This window comes from Manis javanica, chromosome 10, assembly GCF_040802235.1.
Source record: "Manis javanica isolate MJ-LG chromosome 10, MJ_LKY, whole genome shotgun sequence".
NCBI lineage: Eukaryota > Metazoa > Chordata > Mammalia > Pholidota > Manidae > Manis > Manis javanica.
In genome coordinates this window covers 100,194,772-100,218,005 of record NC_133165.1, presented here as the reverse complement: position 1 = coordinate 100,218,005, position 23,234 = coordinate 100,194,772, and the positions used below count along the sequence as shown (strand labels likewise).

Genomic DNA, 23,234 nt, shown 5'->3' with positions numbered 1-23,234 from the left:
ACACCATGCCTTTGGGGATAGCAAGGGAGATAGCTGATCGATTCTCTTTTGTAAAAACAGTCACTCCCTCTAAAAAGTCCTGGGAACAAAATGGCAGAGATTCACATACAAACAGTTACACAAGGGTCAAGAACCTCACATTGCCTGGGAGACCAAAAAATCAGCTAGAGAGTCAGCAAATCACCAAACTCAGCATAACAAAGAGATTCCTGAGAGCTGGCTGGCTGCACTATCCCAGAATGGGGGCAGAGCAGAGAAGTCAGAGGGCCAGGAGGCAGGCAGATCCAGATACTTTTATGTGATGGTAGGAAGGTGAATTTATTGCAGTTGTACTGAATCTACTTATCAAATATTTGCAATCATCTGTATTCCTTCAGTGAAAGTCATTTGGGATGTTAGCCTTTATTCATTCTTTAGGGAAAAGAGACTAAAAATATAATGCAAGGTCTCAAACAAACAAATTAATTATCTTCTGCCATTTGGTCATGGAACCAACATTTAGGTTAGGTGCTGGAGGTACAAAATAACTAAGACATGATCAGGAAGCCTCTGACTTCTAGACAAGAGGATGAAATTCAGCAATCAGGGCTATAAAGGCAATGCAAAGAAACCCAAGCAAATGGTAAATAGGTCTTTAATAGAGTAAAACATAAATACCAAAAATCAAATAATTCAACTCACTGCTCTTTTAATTCTGTCCTATTTTCCATATGCAGAATAACCCCATATTGTATTCAGGTACAGGAGTACTTTAATTTTGGTATTTTCGGATGGAGAGTAAACAAAGTAAAATTATAGGTCATTGAAGAAGACATGAGACGGCTGTGCAGCATAATCCAGGTATCTACATTTGTTCTCCAGAGCGCCAGTTCATTATACTATTTTTATCCTGAGTTCCAAATTATTACATGTCATACTCAGAATTCTGAAGATACTGCATATTGACCTCAAAGCCTCCTTTGAAAACACAAGAGAAAGGACACCTTCAGGAATAACTTAGAATAAAAAATTTAAAAAAACACAAAAACCCAGAGATTGTTTAAAATCTCAATTGAATACTCAGTTGACTCTTTTACAACAAGTTCATCTTCACATCCAGCCCAGGTTCCCTTTTCGGTCAAAGGCCAAGGTAGCTTTAAAACTGACACAAGGATGAGTAAACAGGGGGTGCCTAATATCCATTTTTAAATAAATAAAAACTAGTATGATTATACCAATTGTCATTTTTTCTCATTCTAGTTTTCTGAGTGAGACTGCTTAAGAGTATCTGTTTCTCTCTTGGAGTCAGAGATTAAATACAAAGGACATCAGAAGGGACACACATAGGCAAGGGAACTACGGTTTACTGAGAACTGACTGTATGTTAAGGATTTTCAGGTCCATTTTCGCCTCTCATCCTCAGAACACCTTAGGAAATAGGTATTAGGAGAAAGCAGCCAGGCTCAGAGACGCTAAGTTTGGCCACAAAGCTAGTAAGGGACCGACATGAAATCTACCCAGTTCTGACTCCCAAATCCGCACTATTTCTAGCTGGCTTGTTTTGGTGGAAATTTCTACTGTTCTTAAATCATGCTTGGCTTTCAGGAACAGGAAGTTATTTAGCTGCCAAACAACTCTTGTCACAGTTTGAACATTCACCTGATTAAAGCGAGACTTTACATCTGTAGCCTGACACTTTTTAAAATTTCACAAATAGATCAAATTAAGTGTTTTTCAAAATTTAGGGAAACACACTCAGGACAGTGTTGAGCACCTTGGGCTGGGACTTTAAAAACCAAACACTACTTAGCGTTTATAGGATATTAACAAGTCTAGAACTATCTAGATGTTCAGTGTTCTTCAAATGAATCTGAGAATATCCCTAAGACAGAAACTGCCAGGTTTACTAGTAAGAAAAAAAAGAAGGCCTAATTTAGAAAATTCAAACTAAAGATATAGAGTAACTGGAAAGGCAATAAATTCTTTAGCTGACTTAATTCCTTTTCTGTAGGCTACTGGTCTTCAAAGTGTGTTCCCTGGCACCTCAGGATCCTTTTGAGGAATTTCAGGGGCCAAGGAGGGGGCAAAAAGGAAACTGAGTGGGCCACCTACCACCACCTACCTGCAAAGCAGCTCAGTTACCTGTTTTGTATATTGAGGTTATATTTAAAAAGGTATTTGGGGGAAAATAACAGATTCCACTACTTTTAAAAGTTTGGAAACCTATGCTAGTATACCATGGCAATAATTAAATGGTTATGTTAACATCTCCCCAAAGAAAAACTAGGGTAAGAAAGCTGGGATCCTAACTGGTACATATCTGATGACATCAGGCACTTTTTCCTGCCATGGACAGTTTACCTGAAATGTTTTGAGATTCAAAATATGTGTCTGCAAAAAAAAAAAAAAAAAGCTGTGACATTTTTTAAAATGTGTGGTTATTAAAAAAAATCATTTCATTGGCATTTCCCGGCTCAGTAATGATGCTGTTTATAAAAAAGAGCATCAAGGATGGCATGGGATGCCCACAGTACACTCCGCAATGGGCCACGGTCATGAAACGTGTTCCCAGGACAGCATGTTTCTTTTGAAGCATGTTTCCCATATTTTCCTGCTACAGCTACATTCTAAAGAAAAGACAGACACCTTCGTTACTTTTATAACATGGCAGGTAATGATGACACCTCTTACAACCTGGGAATGATACTTTGAGCAGAATTTTGCTCAATAGCTTTGGTCACCTTTTTATAACTTGAAACAAGGTCAGTGATGCTGTGCGTTTAAGATTCTCAAAGTCTACTGACCATTCATTCACGCGCTTTGCAAAGAGCACCAGCTTTGGACTCAGACAAGCCTGGGTTTAAATGCTGGCGCTCTCACATACTACTATCTGTAGGATTGGGATATTTTGCTTGTTCAAATTTTAGATTCTTTAAGGGGGGATCACAGCATTTACCACGTGGGGGTTGTTGAGAGGAATAAAAGAAAGGCAGCAGTCAGGGCTCCCGCGGCCAGGCACTGCCCTCAGGACTTCACGTGGATTCACTGTGACTACAGCACAGTTACAGATGAGGAAATGAAGGCAAGGAGAATTTAAGACTAAATAAAATAATACAGATAAAAGGTCAACGAGAGTTGCTATACAATGTCACATGTTCAAAATATGTCAGCCCCTCGCTGTCCCTGACTTTCCCCTTGAAATGGCATGACCGTATAAATTAAAAATAAAATTAGAAATCAAGGCTCAAGAAATTTGATTCAAGATGACCCATCGGATGTCACTGAGAAATGACTCCACATCAAAACCACAAATGCACAATGAAGGAACCGCCGCGTGACCAGGTGGCGCTTGTGCAGACCACAGGCACAGGGCCAGCCCGCAGCATGGCGATCACTCTCCCCCCTCCGGGTTCTCACTGCAACACTGCTCTCGGCTTTCTGTCCTTTCTTGGAACCTAATGGACTAGAATATGACAATGTCTACCAGGGTATGAATGCTACTTAAGAGTTCCCACAGTCTGTTTATGTTTATTCTGGGAATTAAGAAAAGAAAAGCTAAGGACAAAGTAGAAGGGGTGGGCACCAAGGGTCAAGGAGGAATAATGTCTAGAAAGGGCCAAGCTTTGGCAATAATCTAAAGCAAGAACTAAGAGGTTTATTGTACCCTTTCAACGATATATTCTCAATGTTTTGCTAATATAATAAACATACAAAGATACACACACACACACACACACACACACACACATCCACTACACACAACTCCTTCCTGGGCTGCAGAGCTTTACATTCTGATTCTCAATCTCATTCCAGAAGAAGTGTCTTAAAATGTCTATTTCCCAAAAATGTCTGGATTTTAAAACTTTGGTAATTAAAAAACAGGTCTTTTTTTCACTTTCACTAATTTTATCACACATAATAAAGTTGGCACTCAAATCTTCAGACCATGTGCAGAGGGTTTGAATTTTACTAGACAAACTCAAGAGTAAGAATTGCCCTCAACTCTGTCATCATTACATCAAGTTCAATCTGTCCCCATGTCCCCATCTCACTGGCCCAGTGGACAATTTAATTTCAGTCAATGCTGACATTTTCACTCTTCTACCACACATATCTGGGACTGTACAAAGGTTCTGGAAGTTTTGTAAAGAGAAGAACATTTAAGGAGAACCCTCTGGTCTCCAGGCCACACTGGCCCCCGCTGAGCTGCAGTCTTCCACTTTGCAGGTTTACAGTGGGACTCACTCATTCATTAACGAAACTTCATGAGCAGCTACTACAGTCCATGCTGTGCTCAAGGGACTGGGGATTCAACAAAGGAACAGGATGGTGAGACTGCTGTCTTCCAGAGCCTTCAGAGTTCCCTGAGGCTGGAGGATTTGTTCCTTCCTCAGGCTGAGGACTCTCAGCCAGGCCTGGCAGTTCAGGTGGCTAGGAGTCCCCCAGACCCACAACACAGCCGTTCCATCCCATTCCCCTCAGCACGAGCAGCCACACTGTCACTGAGGGACACTCTGAGACATCTAGACAGGAAATTCCTCCTCTTTCTATTTTCTTCTCCTATCCAACCATCAGCCACTCAGAAGCTCAGGCATTCAAAAGAGAAAAGGCAGGAGACTTAGGCAGCACAAAACTGACACAAAGGTGTTCAAAGGACCTGGCTGCCATATTGGGATGGGGAGCAAAGACTGGGAAGAGAGAGAGGGGAAAATAACATCAAGGGCAGCACACACACACACATTATCCTGCCACATATCAAAGTTTCTCTCCTCAAAAGCAATCAAGTTGTTTTCAATTTGAACAACTAGATCTGTAAAAGTTTTAATTTTTTCCTGAATTGAACTGCACACCAAAATGTTCACCACTGCTTTAAAAATACACTGCCCAGCACACCGCCTGGCACGTGACATGAGGCAGATAGATGGATGGAGAAATGAACTCTTTTCTTCCTTATCAGCTGTACATCTGATATGGAGGACCTTGAAAAACAACACTTATGGATGGATGGCCACTCTGAGACATCTTCTTTTCAGCAGATGGCGCTTAGGGCACAAGCGTTACAGGAAAAAATGTAAATATCTTTTATAATTTGGAAGCATGAGGGAGAAGTCTTGCATCAAGATGTAACAATGTAAAAATAAAAATTTTTAAATCAAAGAAAGTAGTTCGTTTTTACTAATCATTCTATTTAATCTTTTATTTAGCAGAAGAAGGGCTGACAAACAATTAAATATAGACTCTATCACATATTAACTATATAATCTTAGGGAGGTATACTCAGTTTTTTACCTTTAAAATGGAGAAAATAGTACCTACAATTTCTTAGGGTTGTTTAAAGAATGAAATACACTATAATGGCCAAACTATCTCAGATAGTCAAGAAGTATTTGAAATACACACACACACACACACACACACACACACACACACACACACACACACACACACACACAAAGATACACTCTTCCAGCTTGACCTGAAGATCACACATAAATGTCCACAAAAGTCTGAGAAACAGTGAATATTTCCATCATCCTGCTTAATCTCAACAAAAATGCTTCTAAGAGGGTTTTCTTGATGTTCAAATCCTGTATTTACATTTTCATATGTTGGTCACTGAAAGCTTTCTATAAATAATAATCTAAGGTACAATCCCTTGAAGAACCTATGTGTTTTATACTTAGAAATTTTAATAAACTTTTTAAACATCTGATTCACATTTGGAATCTGGGTAGAAATTGAAGGTAGATGAATGGCCCAAATCTTTCCTACCAGAAATGACTCAGGCGGTATAGGCAGCTTCCCAAACCTACTTAGGATAAACCTTATTTCTTAATGGGAAAATAAATAGATTAAAATATTAGAAATTTCTTAAACCTATAAAAAGTGATGTGCATTTTAAAATGAAGTAATATTTTTTCTTATTTTTAAATTGAAATATTAAGTGCTCATAAACTTATACTCATCTACTTCATAAAGAGGTCACCATTCTGAACTATAAAACAATTAACATCATATACAAATGTGTCTTTACTAAGATAGTCTAGTAAAAATTCTGTAAAAATAGTCTCATAAACTTTTAGTTCATTTTGACATAATTCAATTTGGCCGTAAGAAAATTTAAGTTCATCTCCTATACTTGCATGGAAGCCAACTTTTATCATTTATTTAAAAATTTTTAAATCCTTTCAGCACTATATAATCTATCACCTTTCAAATCAAATGAAGTAATTACATAATCTTATAACTTTCCATGAACAGTTATTTTATCTCCAGTATCTATTAATTTGATTTTTATTCTCCTGAAGAGATTTTTTTTCTCCTTTATTCATTAACCTAATATGAAGGGATTGCCCAACCAGAACAAATAGCTGGTCCTCATTAAAAATATATTCTTCATCAAAAATATTTCTTTCAGAACCACTTCACTGTATTTAAATCCTATACTGAGCAGGATTTAATTCAAGAAGGAATTAAATGAAGGGTAGAGGACCCTCCATTCTATACTATTATTTTACCTTGGTACTTAAGTTCTCCCACCCTAAGTTGTCCTACCTACAAAGTGGAGATATTAATTATCTCATAAGGTCAAGAAGGTTGTATGACAAATGGAGACAGCTACTATAAAAGGGCCTAAAATTGCTCACTAATAATTAATACAGAAATGCAATGTCACAAAACTAAAAGTAGCCAAAAAATTGCAATAGCTCTTTCTGTAATGCTCTGCAGATCTACACCCTTCAATGGCAACTTATATAATACTATTTGATCTTAAAAGAGTATCATTATCTAGAATTAGAGTTCTGCCAAAACACGCATGTTAATGACTGAGTAGGTGGCACCGTATCACCGATCCTCAAAGCAAAGTCTAGAACTTGGGTGATTGTACCGATCATGATAAAATTCTCAGTGAAAACTATAAAACACAAAATAGTGTAAGAAGAGTAAATCAAAATTCTTAGGAAAAAGGGGATGCTTCTGGGTCACAGCCCAACCTCAGTTGACTCCAGAAATCTGTCTTGGAGAATAAACTTCTGATACCAGCCTACTGCATCAATATTTACTTCTTACTACTTACACTGAGCAAACGAACAGTATTCTGGTTTCTTAAGGTTTTTTCTTTGATTACAATTAATCAAGGAATCTAAAATACTACAATATCAATTGATTTTCTATTATAGCATATTAAATGTATATAACTTACAACTCTACTACAATTTTTCCACCAGGCTTCTTCGAAGATGTCAATATTACGTGGTTCAGTTTCAAAATTAAACCTGCATTTTACTAATTATGTCTTTTGGTCTCAGAATTATTTCACACAGTATCTCTTTTAAGATGTCATTTTTTAAAAAAGCTTGGCATCGAAGCTGTCTAGTTTTATTACCCTTCCCAAGTATTATAATAGTTCCTCCTTTCACAGTGAATTTAAAATTTGAGTGAAACTTACTTTCTTGTATTGCATTAAGAATCTCTGAAAAGTCCACATCACTCTTTGGGCCGTCAGGTAGTATTTGCATATCGAGCTGGTAGCCTTGCAAATCCACACCTCCTTCTGGAGAAACGAAAGATATTCATGGAGTTTGCACTAGTTATTGGAGAGCCCAGCCTTGGGTCCCAAGGAGAAGGAATGTCACAGTCTAAATGAACAGCCAGCTGGATTGCCAAAGATCCTTCCTCTTAGGCAAATGACTTTTAAAAAAATGAGGAACAACATCAGCCATTTGCTCCTATAGAACCAAAATGATTTAATTGTATTTCCAATGCAAAAATAAGGCAATTACTTTATTAAAATACCACATACTTCATAGTATTTTACGGGTGATTTCCTGTGTGAGGAATAAAACTTGTTAGCCTCTTCAAGGACATTTAAATTATTTTCGGCTTCTACATGGCTAAAAAGTGACATTCAAAATAAACACTTTATACCTCATTCTTCAGAATTAAAATAATTCATTCTTTGGGATGAATTTAACATTCATGACATCATAGAAAACAAGTTCAATTTTTCCCCCACAGGTAGACCTCCCTGCTACGCCATTTACTTTTCAGTTACACCAGGAAACTTATATTTATTCTGTGAAGTAATTAAGCCTCTTGTACTAGGTTTTGTCCAATGTAGTTTTGGTGTGTTTTTAAGGACAGAGGGTCTCTTACACTGCTCCACATACCTATAGAATATTTACAGAAGTCAAAGAAACCAAGATATCAAAAAATAGTTCTATCATTACCAATAATAAGCATCTGTATATGCTCCCTAAAACAATCAATAATAACAATAACAATCAAACATCTCCAATTTAAGGAGTCTGGAAAGGCTAAAAGCCAGTGCTAAAATAAACAGCCTGATGAATGAATGAGGTATGTCCTAGCATCCAGTATTTTTGTAAAAATAATTCTTTTGTAAGCCCAGGAATTATTCTCAGCCTTGAATAAAATTTCAGTTACATCCTTAGAACGCAGAAAGAATAGGCACAGTTACTATCTTAAGAGGGATACTCATTCTAGGAGGGAAATGGACACAAGGAACTTCTGTCCACCTGACACAATCCAGCACTAGAACAGGGCCCAGCACAGAGTAGGTGATCAACAAATGCAAAGGGAATGAATAGGTGAGGTTATGCAGTGATTATGAAAAAGGCTGTAAGTAAAGCTCTAAGTGAAGCTCAGATTCTCGAGTCAGATGAACCAGGATTCAAATTCTTATTAGGTAACACTGAGTCTCTCTAGATCTTCATTTCCTCAGCTATAAAATAAGGGAGACAGTAGGAGTCTCACCGAGTAGACCTGAGGACTAAATGAGATAATACATGAAAAGATCTTTGATGTCACATGGTTGGCACTCAGTAAATGGAAGCCATTACTGTTAACATGCATAATAATTTATTAAAGCAACACTGGCATTTCTACAGAAACTATGGAGCTATTGAATAATGAGAAGGAAACCAGTGAGTCAGGTCTTTGGGACACAGGCACACCTTTCAGTGACTGTCAAGGCCCACAGACACAGCAGTGAACTTTTTAAATGCATGCATGCTGTTGCCACATGGCAAAGTCTGAAGGTATCTGTGGAACTAAGTTTCCCAATGAGACAGAACAGACACCTTGCTGCCCAGAATCAAAATGGGTTATTTGCTTTTTGTCCCCCCACAGCCAGCTACTTTGAACGGGTATGGAAAAGTTCTGATGCTTTTCAGCCTCTACTAAGGCTAGTCACCTTTGTTCTGCTCAATAGCCAAAACTTCATAATAATAATAATGACAAAAAAAAATCCCTTTAAGAATATTCAGTACTGCCTAGAGGCCAGCTTTGGACCACATATTTTATCATCTCATTTAACCTTGACAAGGAGGTGCAGTAAGAAGGAGTAGTTTGCCCAAACTCACACTAGTACTAAATTATAAAGATGCAACAATCAATGCTCTTTACAAGTCTTTAATACTACCCATCTCCAAGCAGCCACAAATACAGATTATAAGAAATAAGAGAATTGGATTTACTGATAGACTCACACTCTAGGACTTGAGACCAAGCCAAAAGCTATTATACAACCTAAAAAGCAAATGACTCACTAAATAGACTAACAAACAGAAGCCCAATTAATTTGCTTGTCTTGGGAGATCATAAATTCACATTGAAGCAGTTATGACTACTAAATAACTACAATTTTAATAACTAAAATTCCAAAAATTTTTAATACATTTTTTTGTTATAGGACAGTATAGGAGTATAAGTCACAAAGAAGACAGTTAAAGCAGGTTATGAAAGTCTGTCTTTTAAGAATATTTAATGACAATTGAAATGCTTAAGATAATGAAAAAGGAAAATGGATACGAGGATGCAGATAAATATATAGGTTTCTTTCAGCTATATGACAAATAAAAGTTTTACATAACTAGAAAAAGAAGACAGGAAGAAAATATACCAAATAGGTACAGAAGCTTTCTCTCAGTTGTGAAATTATTGGTATATTTTGTTTTATCCTTTTTCTCTTCCATGTTTTTCACAATACACATAAATATTTTTATAATCTCAAAATCATTTAAAAATTCAGATGGTGGCAGTGGAGGACATTAAATATTTGAGTTCAGGATTCAAGACTTAAAAACTACAGATACTAAACCATTAAGGAACTAATTTAAGATTTTCTAAATTATTTCAATTCTTAAAATGTGTAACTCGCATAGCTTCAGATTGCAGGATGCAACATTCTCTTCACAGTAAACATTAAGATCACATTGAGAGCCCCTAAAATATAAGGTATTTTTCTTCTGCTGCTCTAGAAATATGAAATGCAGTTCATAAAGTATAATGGCCTGGAATTTCTGGCAGTATGTCATTCATTAAAGTCTAACATGACAAAGTAGAGAGTGCTGTTAAAGAAAAACTGCTATAAACTTTCCTAAATAGAGTGATCACTGTGTGAGGACATTGTCAAATGAATCCTCCAAGGTGATCACCTGCATCTTTAGCACATATTTTCTAAGTAAAAGAGACTAAATGACTTCAATGTATGAAAAGTTGTATGCCTACTCTGAATTTTCAATATTTATTTATTATTAGTCCTGTAGTTTTGGTGTGGGTTTTTAAAAGAGAATCAGAGTTCTTCCCATTGTCACAAATGTCTCTGACTTTGAGTCAAACCACAAAGCTCTAAAAAGTGAGGCAAAATGACAATGTCATGGATTCCAAGTGAGGGCTCTTAAAAATAAAATACAGCTGACCCTTGAACAATGCCAGGGTTAGGAGACCAATCTTCTGCGCGATTGAAAATCCACATACAACTTTTGACTCTTCAGCAAGTTAACTGTTAACAGCTTACTGTGGATGAAAAGCCTTACTGATAACTTCTAACAGTTGATTAACACGTCTTACATGTTATGTATATTAAATAGTATATTCTTACAATAAAGTAAGCTAAATAAAATGTTTTTTCAACCTGTTGCACATCTCAAAAAATCTTTTCCAACATATTTATTGAAAAACACCCATGTTTTAGTGGCCTCACACAATTCAAACCTGTGTTGTTCAAGGGTCAATGGTATAAACCCCATCCAACGCAAGTAAGTACAATCTCACGGATAAAAGACAAATAAATTACATTGAAGAAGGAAAGTACAAAGATTCCTGAAGAAGCAAAGAACATACTGAACAATTTTTAAAAAATCAAAAATATCTACAAAATTCATGGGGTCTCCAAATTTGGCTTTAGCTTTTCTCATACTTGAATGATAAGAATTATTACACTCAAATCTTAATTGTGATTCTCTAGTGTGAGCAAAGTTGAAGGCAGTTTCAATAAAAAGGAACCTTAATAACAACATTTACATTTATTAAAAGATTTTCAGCTGAGCAAATGATATCTTAAATTTTCATTTTAGATCTGTATCTTGCTTCCATGGGATGTTTCTCAGTTAGCATGTATGTCAATGCCTCTTCCAGCCCATTTCTGTCTTCAGAAATGCCTGTCTACTTTTGAGGCCCGTCTAAAGTGTTCTGCTTCAGGAAGCATTTCTTGATTCTAACAAGTAAATACCATCTTCCACTCTTTGAACCCATACAGCTATCTATATTTTATCTTTTTTTATGGTACATGTTTTCCATCAAAAAGTAAGGCAGGTGAAGTACCTAACACAGTATGGAATAGTCACAGACAAAATATAAGTTTCTATTTCTCCTCATTTAGATTGTTTCCTCATCTCTAGCGCCCTCAACTAGACTATAACATGATGGAGCCCTGGGACCAAACTATCTATATCCACCTTTTTTGATCCACAGAACCTACAAGACCTCAAACACATTAGATGCTCAGTTAATCCTCTTACTGCGATTTCACATTACCAGTAGCTGTCAGGGACATAGACTAAGGCAAGGTCCCAGTTTTCCTTCCTCGTCCACAACTTTAAGGCATCTTGATAGGTTATTTAAAGATGATATGAAAGACATACTCCAGAACACACACTTGTTCTTTGTAAGATCTTATCAAATTTTCTCAAATAAAAAATAAAGAAAATTTGAAGTACCAAAGGGCTTATCATAAAACTAACAGTTGCAAACCCTATCCCTTTCTCAACCCCAGCCCAATCCCCAATACAATCGATTCCAAGAATTGGTATTTTTATTTCTTTTGGGTATCCTTATGTGTGCATCCCATTGCTTCTTGATCAACTGTATGTAGAACTTACTGTTTTCTACTGTGATAAAAGACAAGGTAACTTATATTACTGCCACTCCCTGTTGCCCTTCACCCACCCATCAAATCACTATTCTTATTCTATCACCTTGGTTTAGTAACATTAAATATTTAAAATTAAATTCCTTGTTCAATCAAATACAGACAGATCTTGTTTTTGCACATTAACACAAAGTGGTAGAAAAGGAAGATTTTGATACTCCATTGACCTGGATTTGAATTCCATTTTTATGTGACCACCAAACAATGGGCTTCATTTTTCTCCTTTATAAAATGGAAAGGATGAAGTTTTTTGGAGGCTCTCTAAAAATTTATACACAATTGTTTACACATATGTAAATAATTTGGCTCATAGTGTTAGATCATCATAATCTACCAAAAATTTTATGTGACATATTTCTTCTCTGAAAAATGGGGGCCAATACCAGGTTTAGGGCATACACTAAATAAAAACAACTCAGTAAAAAAAAAAAAAATCCTGTAACTTGTACTTGAAGCAGGTATTCCGTGTTGAGATGGAAATAAAGGAAGGTGTGACAAGTCAAATCTCACCTTCCCCATGAAACACCAAATATGGGGAACTCTGTAAAGTAGGCATTAGGGGGACAGATGGTATTTTCCATGATTTTCTCATAATGAATGATGCTAGATCTGAGCTGTCTACATTGTATTTACAGTTTGCAAATAAAAATTCGGAGTTCCTGTCCTGAGAGGAATATTTAGTACAAATCCTCAAGTGTAGTATTTTTAACAGAATAGGAAGCAGTGATATATCAAAACCTGATATAAATATCTAGAATAAATTCTTATGTATAATATTTTTGGACTTAATAAGTGGCAAAGACACTATTTTCGAAATTGGGAGTTTATTTTCAATTTCCCATAAGTGAATTCAGTGTTTCTATGACAGTGTTAAGATGGAAACTGGTATTAAGAAGGGAGGGAGGTACATTTTTTCTTCTTTATAGACTTTCCCTGCATCAGCCAGCATCCAAGATAAACCCTTTAAGAAGGAAGAAAGGAAACAAATTCAGTTCGATCTGCAAGTTAGAAGCCCTAGATTTACCTGTGGGATATTCCACTGGTTCTGAAAAAACTTCCAACTCTGTTTCTTTACTTTGTTTATTGTGCTTAACAAAATTTGTTTAGTGTATTTAAACTAAAAAGATTTCACAATAGACGTTGCTTCATAGGTGCTATTATTAAAAAAACACATAAATCATGCTCTTTTATATTAGTGTTGGATACATTTAGTGATATTGTTAAAGATCATTCTCTTACAGAAGAAAGAACGGCTTTGTTTTGGTAGGAATAAACAGATCAATTCATTCAAACCAGTCACTAAAAAAGCTGAATACAGTCTTTCAATGATGAACATTGAGTAGTTCTAAGAACACAGTTCTGGACTGGGTCCTCACTGGAGAACCACATTTGGCTAACAGCAGGTGGATGTTTCTCAGGTCTAAAATGGAAATAATAACCCCACTGCTTCAGCCAGTAATGGCTGACCTTCAGGAAAATTGTTTCCACGTTTCCCAGGATTAGCAAAATAGCAATCTCCTAAATTATAATGCATCCCCTCACCAAGAATTTCAAAGAGGCCTGCAAATCAGAGCTGCAAAGCTCCAAATAGCAGGAAGGATTTGTGCATCGTGTAGGCAGAGCTGTGTGGGAGGCTTCCAATTTCCCAGATGCTGAGGTTTGTTGGTATGATGACCTGGACTTTTTGCAGAGCAAAGGAAGAGAGAAACTCAGAACTGGGAGGGGTTACAGAATGCAAACCATGAGACTCAGCATCACTGTAATGTTTACTCTCTTAGCTTGCATGATACATCTATAGAAGAGCTTGAGATGAGTCTATGAAAGAGTACGGCCTTGCAAAAAAGTAAGCCTCATGGGAGTCTATTCATCTTGTGTATCAGCTTCTCAGCTCTAATTCAGGGAATTAAGTTAAAAGCTTACCATTAACTGACTATCTGCCATGGGTAAGGGCTTAGGTGAAGGTTAGGGCTTAGGCCACTAGTATAGCTGTATGATCTTAAGTAAAATAGTTAAATCTCTCCAAGTTTCTTGAATATAAAACTATTTGAAATAGTCTCAGGCACAAGACACAGTTTTAAATTCCACAAAACACAACACTCTTTCCAGAAATTAATCATTTGGTTTTTCTTCGTGGCTGCCTTTTCTGTAGCTTTTCTTTATTCACTTTGTATGTTCAAATAGTGATTAAAAAGATTATTCTTTAAATGCACCATATAGGGCAAAATATGTGTGTATGCCCCTCAGCAAAGAGAAAAGAAAATGCAAATCTCTAAGGGAGGAATTTGTGTATATTTTTAGAAAACACAATTTTGTTACTCAGCAAATGACAGCAAGAAGTACTGGCACCAATATCAAGACCCAAAATAGCTTGTCTTCCTGAGCAACCCCTATTTACTAAACTCACATCACACAGCTAGAGAAAAATAAAAATCCACTTCAAGAGGAAGAGATTCATTTGAAGGATGATTAGTGCTATTTCTAAACCACAGCACTAACTGGGCTGAAAGACGCCACATTCATCTTCCACACAATGAGAAAACGTAAGTCCAAAGTAGCTCTTACAGTTTTTCTTCCACATACTTTCAAACCCATGTGGAGGACCTTAGCTTCCAGCTACATCCAAAGTCCATTTCACAAACAGGAAAAATAATACGTAATTTCATCCAAGCTTCAGTTCACGAACACTAGCCAGATTCTTTAGGTTCAGTAAAGAAGATTCAGCCACAATTCTCTATAAAATGTCTATTTCCAGATACGGTGATGTGAAAACACCAATATTTCATATTCAATTAATTTTCATCTTCAAGAAAAATAATTGGCACAGTGGAAAGAAAACACCCACAAAAAATTAAAGACACAGATTTTAGTAGACCCATCAATTACTAATTTTGTACTTTGAGGCAAGCAATTTCATTTCCTAAGCCATAGTCAAAGAGGGGTCGTTTCCCCCTCACAGACTGCTGGGAAAACTGAATGAGATGTAGGAGAAATATTCATGAGAGCCCTTTGGAAACAGCAGAGCATCATCTCACGGAAGGTGGTGATACCACGATTATTATTGTTGCAAAGATTGGCCTTCACTGCCCCTTATTTTCTTCCTAAAGAATGAGTTGAATCTTGACTGTCATCTCGGCAGAACGAGACACGTCAGCCAAGAGACAAGTCTTTCTGGCTGGCTGACTTTCTTCTTGAAGTCTCTCCTTCAGTTACTCCTCTCCTCTCCCCCTTCTGCTGCGTAAGGGGAGCAACAGAACATGGAAGGCGCTTGCTGAGGTCAGTCTGTTTCCTAACATGAGGCCAGGCCTTCCCAGGAGGGCCAGAAAGGACTCTTTAAAACTCAGGGCAACAGGAGTGAGTTTCATAACACTGGAACCAGAAAAAGGGAAAATGAGCAAAGCCAAGTTCTAATGCAGAGCACAAGCACAGAGCCCATGGTGGAGCATCACTTACGCAGAAAGAAAGAATAACCCTGAAGGTGACTGCGTGTGTTTTCCGTGGAGCTGTACTGCTCCCTTCTGTGGTACGGTCTCCTTATGCTGAGGTCTGAACTATTACAGGTCTCTTAATTTAACCATTTTCAAGGCTTTGTCTTACTAACTTGTTAGAAACATGGCTACCGGGTTGTCTGAAGAAGGTAACACAGCACATTGGATGAGAGAATCAGCCACCTGAGTTGGAACCTGGCCTCTGCCGTTATCGGCTCTGTTTTTGGGCAACTTACTTAATATTCTCGGTGCCTTAGTTCCCCAACCATAAAATAAGGATAATAGCATGAGAATATGAAGGGAATTAAATAAGATAACATTTGCAAACAGTTTAGCAGTTCTCGAAGTTGGAAATAAGTTAGAGTGCTTGATAAAAGGTAGCTGTATATTTTTTTCCAAATACTTTATATCTCTGTATACAGATAGCACTGTGGTCATTCCAGCTAACTGAAAACAACAAAATCCTACAGTTTCTCCCAGGTGAAATCAACTTGTCCCAGAATTTAAATACCATATTTATAGAAGGGAAAAATGATCATCCATAAACAAAGAAAAGCCTATTTAAAAGGGAGATAAAGGGGACTGTGTTAGAGATTACTTGGGAAAATAATGAAACATACCAGCAAGACATCATTTTACAAATTCTAAAAGAAAGTAAAGGACATATTCTGTGACTAATGACATTTCCCTAGGACTATATGATGGGCCTCACAGATAAAGGAAAAGCAATAAAAGAAATATTTTAGATTTCAGAAGCCTTCTAATTCTATTTTATAGGGCATAGTCATTAAACTGGGATAATTTGACCTATACTCACTAAGCTTTACAGTTTCAAATTCAAAAAATTGCAACCAATGCTTCAGTTTACTAGGCACTGGACCCTCTGAATCCCAAGCTTTGTGCCATTTAATAGTAAGGGGAACAGAAAATAATACTCATTAATCGTGAGTGACTAAAAGATAAGGTTAAAAATGAAATCAATACACAGGAGAAACCTCTAAAACAATCAGCAGAAAAGAGAAGCCACACAAATACAACATGAAGGTGAGTGGCTTCTGTGTCAGTACAGCATAAAGAGAAGCTGTCTTATTGGAACTCCGGGAATACCGTATAGCTGGGAAACTGCGCTATCGTGCAGTGACTGAGCAAGAAAGGATTCTGAGACATATGTACTTCCAGGGTCCTGAGTTTTGTTGATGATAATGGTGACAACAAAAATGATCACTACCATTTATTACTGAGCACTTACTTGCTATGTGCCAAGGATCATACTGAGCATTTCACATGACTGAATTTATTTAATTGTCCTAACAATGCTGTATAGGGACAGCCAGGTATAACACATAAAACTACAGGATGCCCAGTTACATTTGAATGTCAAATAAATAGTTAATTAATTTTTAAAATTATAAGTGTGACCCATACAATATTTGGGACACACCTACACCAAAAGTATCTCTTTCCTGTATCTTCCTGTTGATATACTAGTTGACCTTCAAATCCAATTGGTAGAGCATATGCCATTTTAATGCTTCCTAAACTTCCCCCAGTAAGAATGCTCCCATTACTTTATATCTCTGTTTCAACCCTTACAACAGTCTGACCTTTTCTGTTTCAGCAGGTCAAGAACAGGGTCCCTTTGGTAGACTCTCTTCTGTGTCCATTTCCCTTTTCTAACGTCACTTCTGTTTCCTTTTGGGGAAACGTCCTTTCCGTCCTGTGTACAGCCGGGTGGGAGGAGAATCAAGGGGTCCTACTCTCTATTTAAAGGCTAAAGGGAAAGGTGTCTCCTTTCTCTTATCACCCTTTGCCCTGCCAAGGGAAAGGCGCATGGTCAGTAGGACTGTCTCTCCCAGATCTTCAAACCTTGAGTCAAATGATACAAAACTAAGAAAAATGTCAAGGGTTGACCTATTTCAGATAATCAAGTCATTATTTTTTTGGTTTCTGTTCCTTTTCTAAAGCTGGTTCTCCAGGCTTTCCATCCATATCCATCAGATTTAAATTCCCTTTTTTTTATTGAATTAAGTAATTGGTCTCTGTTGTTTATACCAAAGAACCTTGACTGTCTCTTTGGACCAACTGTGAGGTACATGTGTAAGAGTCTATACCATTCCAGCCCTGAGGAGGTATCTTCCAAAAAAATATTTATTAGTACACAGTAGACATTCAGAGATGTTTGTAAAATCAAGGGGGATAAATGAATTGAAATTGTTCAGGGCTGATGGTAATAGAAGATCCACAAGGTTCTCTAGCTTTCTTTTTGCATTTAACCAGTCTGAGTGGACTTTTAGAAAGCATTTTGGGAACTGGTGCAAAATTATTAACTTTGTAAAAAGTAGATGGATGACTTTATAGCCCTCAATGTTATACTAAAATGCCCATGCTGCTTTTATGGCATTTTATCTATGACTCCCTACAAATAAGAAACTCAGTTTGAGAGCTCCTCTGTAATCTTTCAACAGACAGCTGTGATGCATTAGTATAAGTAAACTAAAAATAAAAAGGTGGACTTGAAGTTACAACTATCTTGCAGAATAATATGAGTTTTAAATATATATATATATATATTTAAAAACAGGTTTCTAATTGTAATATGGTTAACATAATTTTTCTTAATTATAATTCTGTGCTAAAGAATTAGCTTTCATATATTTTACAAAATATTTTGTATTTTTCATATTTAATATTTTATATTAGCAATAGCCAATGCAAGTAGAATTCAAGAATCTATGATAAAATTATGGATAAATGAGGTGATTAGTTTTTAGGGTGAGAGTAACTTGAGATATGCTAAATTATTCTACACTGATATTATGCCATTAGGAAATACCTTAACAGCATTGCTTTCTATTTTTATTACATTAATATCAGTACAGGATGTCAATTAAAGGCTGTCTCTGCTCTGCCGTGGTCAGGCACAAACAGAACATTCTATGCAATTCTAAGAGGCAGTAATACAGTAAAACTGTTTCTAAGAGAAGAGTGGGCAGGACTGTAAGAATCTGAAAACCATGTCATTGAAGGAAGCATTGAAGAAAATAAGTGTTGAAGAAAATAGAAAGTGTTTCAGTTGCCAAATAGCTCAAGATGAATTTTTTGGAATAACTAAAGGATCATCATTTGAAAGAGAATTAGATTTACTCTGTGTAATTTCAGGATGCAAACCTGTATCAGTGGGTGGAATAGATTTTGACAAGCAGCAGGTAATTATCTAGTAACAACCTACCCTGAATAATGCATGGAGTTAGGGGAGGTGGCAAATACAAAGATGAACTGAATACAGTTCCTGCCTTCCAGGGAGAAATATAACATCTAAAACCACGTGGACTTTGATAAGGCGTCAAGTTCACGAAAGTACTAGCAAGTGGGAGATCAGTTCTGACCAGTGGGACCTAGAAAGACTTTCGGGAGGAAGAGGAATTTAGATTATCCTTTGAGGAATGAGAAGAGCTGCGGAGAGATTTATTGGGGGGAGGGCATTCCAAAAAGAAGGAGGAGCTTGAGCAATGGCAGAGAAATGGGAGAGGAAAAGCCTGTGGAGAAATGGTAGAGTTGATGATGGTTGTAGAGAGCAAGGCAGATTATGGAACATAAAAGAAGACAAACCTGGGAAAACAGGGGGAGGTTAAATTGTAGAGGTCTTGAAAAACTGGGCTCATAAGGTGGTGTTTTTTTTGCAGACATAAAGATTTTTAAATAGAGGAGGGATAGTATTAATGGTCTTCTCTGGAGAACTTCTGAGGTGCTCCAGGAAAATTATCAAAGAAAGCCATTTAAGGCAATATTCCAACATCCAAAACCCTTCCATTGGGCCTCCCAGAATTCTCTTCCCATCATCAGTCTTTACTCAGATTATACCTTCATCTTGTTCTATTGAAAGCCTGGCTCTGAGGTCACTGTTTCCCTGAGGCTCTTTCCTAAGGCACTATTTTCTTCCACAGCCCTGACATCAATGGATCTGGAGAAGAAGGAGTCTTCCTTGAGTCTTAGTACTACCTTCAGACCATTGTTCTTCCCTTTTGCTAAACATCCCCAGCCTTGACTCTGAGTTGTTATCTTATATCACCTCCTGTCCTTTATTATGGTATTTGCCTGCTGCCTCCCAGGTCAGGCTCTCATTCCTGATGAGGTTTACTCTTGGCTTATTATCACTCTCTCAAAAACTATTCAATGCTTGACAATTTTAGTATCTATGTAGATGATCCTTCTCAAACCCTAGCCTCTGAGTCCTTGAGAATTTTTCCTCCAATGATCTTGCCCTCCACCTTTTTACAGCCACTCATCCCATACCCTAGTCAGAACCTTGTCATTACTAAGAACAGCTTTGCCCTTCATAATATCAGTGCCCTGCATCCCGCGCTCTTACAACCCCTCTCATCTCTCTAGCTCTTCCTCCCATTAACCCAATACCTTTCAACCCCTTTGGGACCTCCAGTCACCGGATCCTATCAGTTGCCACTCTTCTTCGCCCCTGTGATGGCCTCACTCCCCTCTTCACCAAGCTTAAATCACATGATCAATTGTTATACTTACGCCCCCTCATGAACCTTTGATTCCCTCTCTTCCCAATTCTTTGGCAAAATCAGAACTCCGACTAAATCTAACCCTCCATTATTCATGTAGCTGAACAAGGTTAAAGAAAAACACACAACCATGGTGACTGATCCTACCTTAATTTCATGACCATAATTCTCAAATGGTACTTGAATGTGGACTGGCAATCATATTTCTCACGTCCGTACCACCATGCCATCATGCCCTCTCCTTCCCACTCCCATTCTGACCCTCTTGCTCCTCCCCCTTCCCTACCTATCAGCTTGGCCCCATTCTCATTCTCAGTGATGACCTTGCTTCCCACATTACAGTTAAAACTGACATAGTAGGAAAAGAACTTCCTGGACCCTCATCACACTGCCAATAGTCACATATTCTCCCTTCCCATCTGCTATCACAGATAAAATATTCATGATTCTATTGTGCATAGCTCTCATCTCTCTCACTGATGTCCCCATCACCATTTCTCCCCTCTGTCAAACATCATGAATTATTGCTGGAGGTTTGCTATTTCAAAAGAAACTCTCTTGACCTTACTTTTCTTTCAGTTGCTGCCCCCCTATTTCTTCACTAAGCCTTCACAGCAAAACTGCTTTTAAAAACTTTTCAACGTTTACAGTATCCAACTTATATCCTTCCATTCTGTCAATCCCTCTTGAATTTGGCATTTCATTTCCATCACTTTACCAAAATTGCTCTTATCAAAATCACCATCGATTGCCACTTTAATAAAATCAATGGCCAAATCTTGGTCTTCATCTTACTCGACTTTTAGCAACAATGAACCTATATAATCACTTCTCTCTTCTTGATAAACTTTTCTGGCTTAACTTCCAAGACATGTAGTTTCTAGTTTCTTTATATCCTTGCTCGTCATTCTTTCTTAGTTGTCTTTGCTGGTGGTTCATGTTCTCCGCTTGCCTTTATTATCCAAGTGCCCCAGATTTCAGCCCTTAACCCTCTCCTGTTTTCCATTACTACTTCTTCCTTTTGCCATCTTTTTTTCATCTTATGGCTTTAAAGACCATTCATATGTTGACAACAGTTGATTTTATATCTCCTCCCCAGACCAAACTCTCAAACTCCAGATGTGTTTATCCCACCACACACATGATCTCACCGAGTTTCAATATTGTTGTGTCAATAATCAAACTTCTGATCTTGGTCCCACAATTCCTCCAACTGCCAGACTCAATGACCTTTGGCCCATCCACTATCCTCTGACCTGTCTACTGGCTATCACTCTGCTGGGACGAACTTGCTCAGGTACATACCATAAAATCTACCAAATCTGTTTCGCATGCAGCCTTCTCTATCTCAGTTGATACTAATCCAGTTTACATAGGCCAAAACCCTTGGAGTCATCCTGAGCTCTCCTTTCTGTCTTACCCCATATCCAATCCACTGGGAAATCCTGTTGGGCCAACTTTGAATAACTTCCAGAATCCAAATTCTCACCACTACTTCTGCCACCCCTGGTCAGAGCTACCATCATCTCTCAACTGGACTGCTATGATGACCTCTTTTCTTATCTTCCTCCCTTCACCCACTCCTTCTAGAATCTATTCTCAAATGATAGCCAAAGTGATACTGGGATTCAGATCATTGGATTCTTCTGCTCAAAAATCTGTAAGGTTTTCGTGCAGGGCTCAGTCTTTACTATGACCTACGAGCCTCTGCCACATTTAGTTCCTCTGATCTAAGCCAATGTTTCCTCCTGACTCCACTGCACACTCAGGGACCTCTGTGCTGTTCCTCAAATTGCCAGACTCATTCCTATCCTCTGGCCTGTCGACTGGCTGTCACTCTGCTGGGATGTATACAGCTACACGGCTCTTTCAGCTCCTTCTAGTCTTTGATCACACATCTCCTCCACAATATTGCCTAACCAATCACCTTATATAAAATTGCAATGTGCAATCCTACCACCTGATTCCCCTACTTTTTCTTTTATCCATAATGTTTATCCTCTTCCTAAATACTATATAATTTATTTATTCTGTTTATGTATTGTCTGTCTCCCCAAGGTAGAAAGTGAACTCTCTGAGGGCAGGGGTCTTTTTATGTTTCATTCACTGATGTATCCCAGGTACTTAAAGAGTGCCTGGTAACCCTATAGGCCCTCAACAAATAATTGTTGAAAGAAAGACAGGCAGAGCAATTAGAACATTATTGTAATTTATCAAGGATATCCCAACACAGGTGGAAAATTTTTTTTAAAAAGAAAGCTATGCTATAGTCTGAAAACAGCTAATGAAGTTGTAGTTCAGTCCTACTCTACAAATATTTATTGGAGGTACAAATATAAATAATCCAGAATCCCTGCCTCTGAAGGCTTTACAGTAGAGAGAATGACAGTAATTTCAAAATGTTAAAAGATAACTGGAACAAAACCAGGGCATCCTAGAGAGAACAGCATGAGCAAAGGTTGGGAGACGTGAAACTGTATCCCGTGTTTGGACAGCTGGAAGCAAGTCGATCTGCTTAGAGGTGATGGTCCAGTTGATATGCTAACTTGGCTAGACTACAGCCCCCAGCTATGCAATGAACACTAATCCAGGTGTTGCTGTGAAGGTAGTTTTGTAGATATGATTAATGTCCCTAATCAGTTGACTTTAAGTAAGGAAGATTAAAATATATAATGCGTAAACATAAAATCTAATCTTAGATTATCTGAGATGAACTGACTCAATTAGTTGAAAGGCCTTAATAAAGCTGAGCTGAGGCGTCCCTGAAGAAGAAATTCCACCTGTGGATAGTAACGAGCCTGTCCTTCCTGATGGCCTGATCTATGGATTTCAGACTTGCCTGGACGGCCCTCATAATCATGGAAGCCAATCCTTCTAGGCAACTTCGACGTGTGTACTTTCTACTGGTTCTGCTCTTCTGACTGGAGCCTGATTGATACACTAGAATATAAACTTTAAGTCAGAGGGGGCACAAAATGAAGAATGAGAAGGAGTAAAGGTTAAATAACG

General features: G+C 37.6%; 1 protein-coding gene across 4 annotated transcripts in view; it reads right to left on the bottom strand.

Annotated features, from left to right (window-relative positions):
- ANO4 (anoctamin 4) overlaps positions 1-23,234 on the bottom strand; it is a 388,856-nt gene that overhangs the window by 175,686 nt on the left and 189,936 nt on the right. For 3 of the 4 annotated variants that reach the window (XM_037007143.2, XM_073213690.1, XM_073213692.1), the window contains one exon: positions 7,430-7,534. The exons of the other annotated variant lie outside the window; for it this stretch is intronic. In XM_037007143.2, the coding sequence (XP_036863038.2) occupies positions 7,430-7,534 (105 nt within the window). The remainder of the gene's footprint in view (positions 1-7,429; positions 7,535-23,234) is intronic. 4 annotated transcript variants of the gene reach the window in all.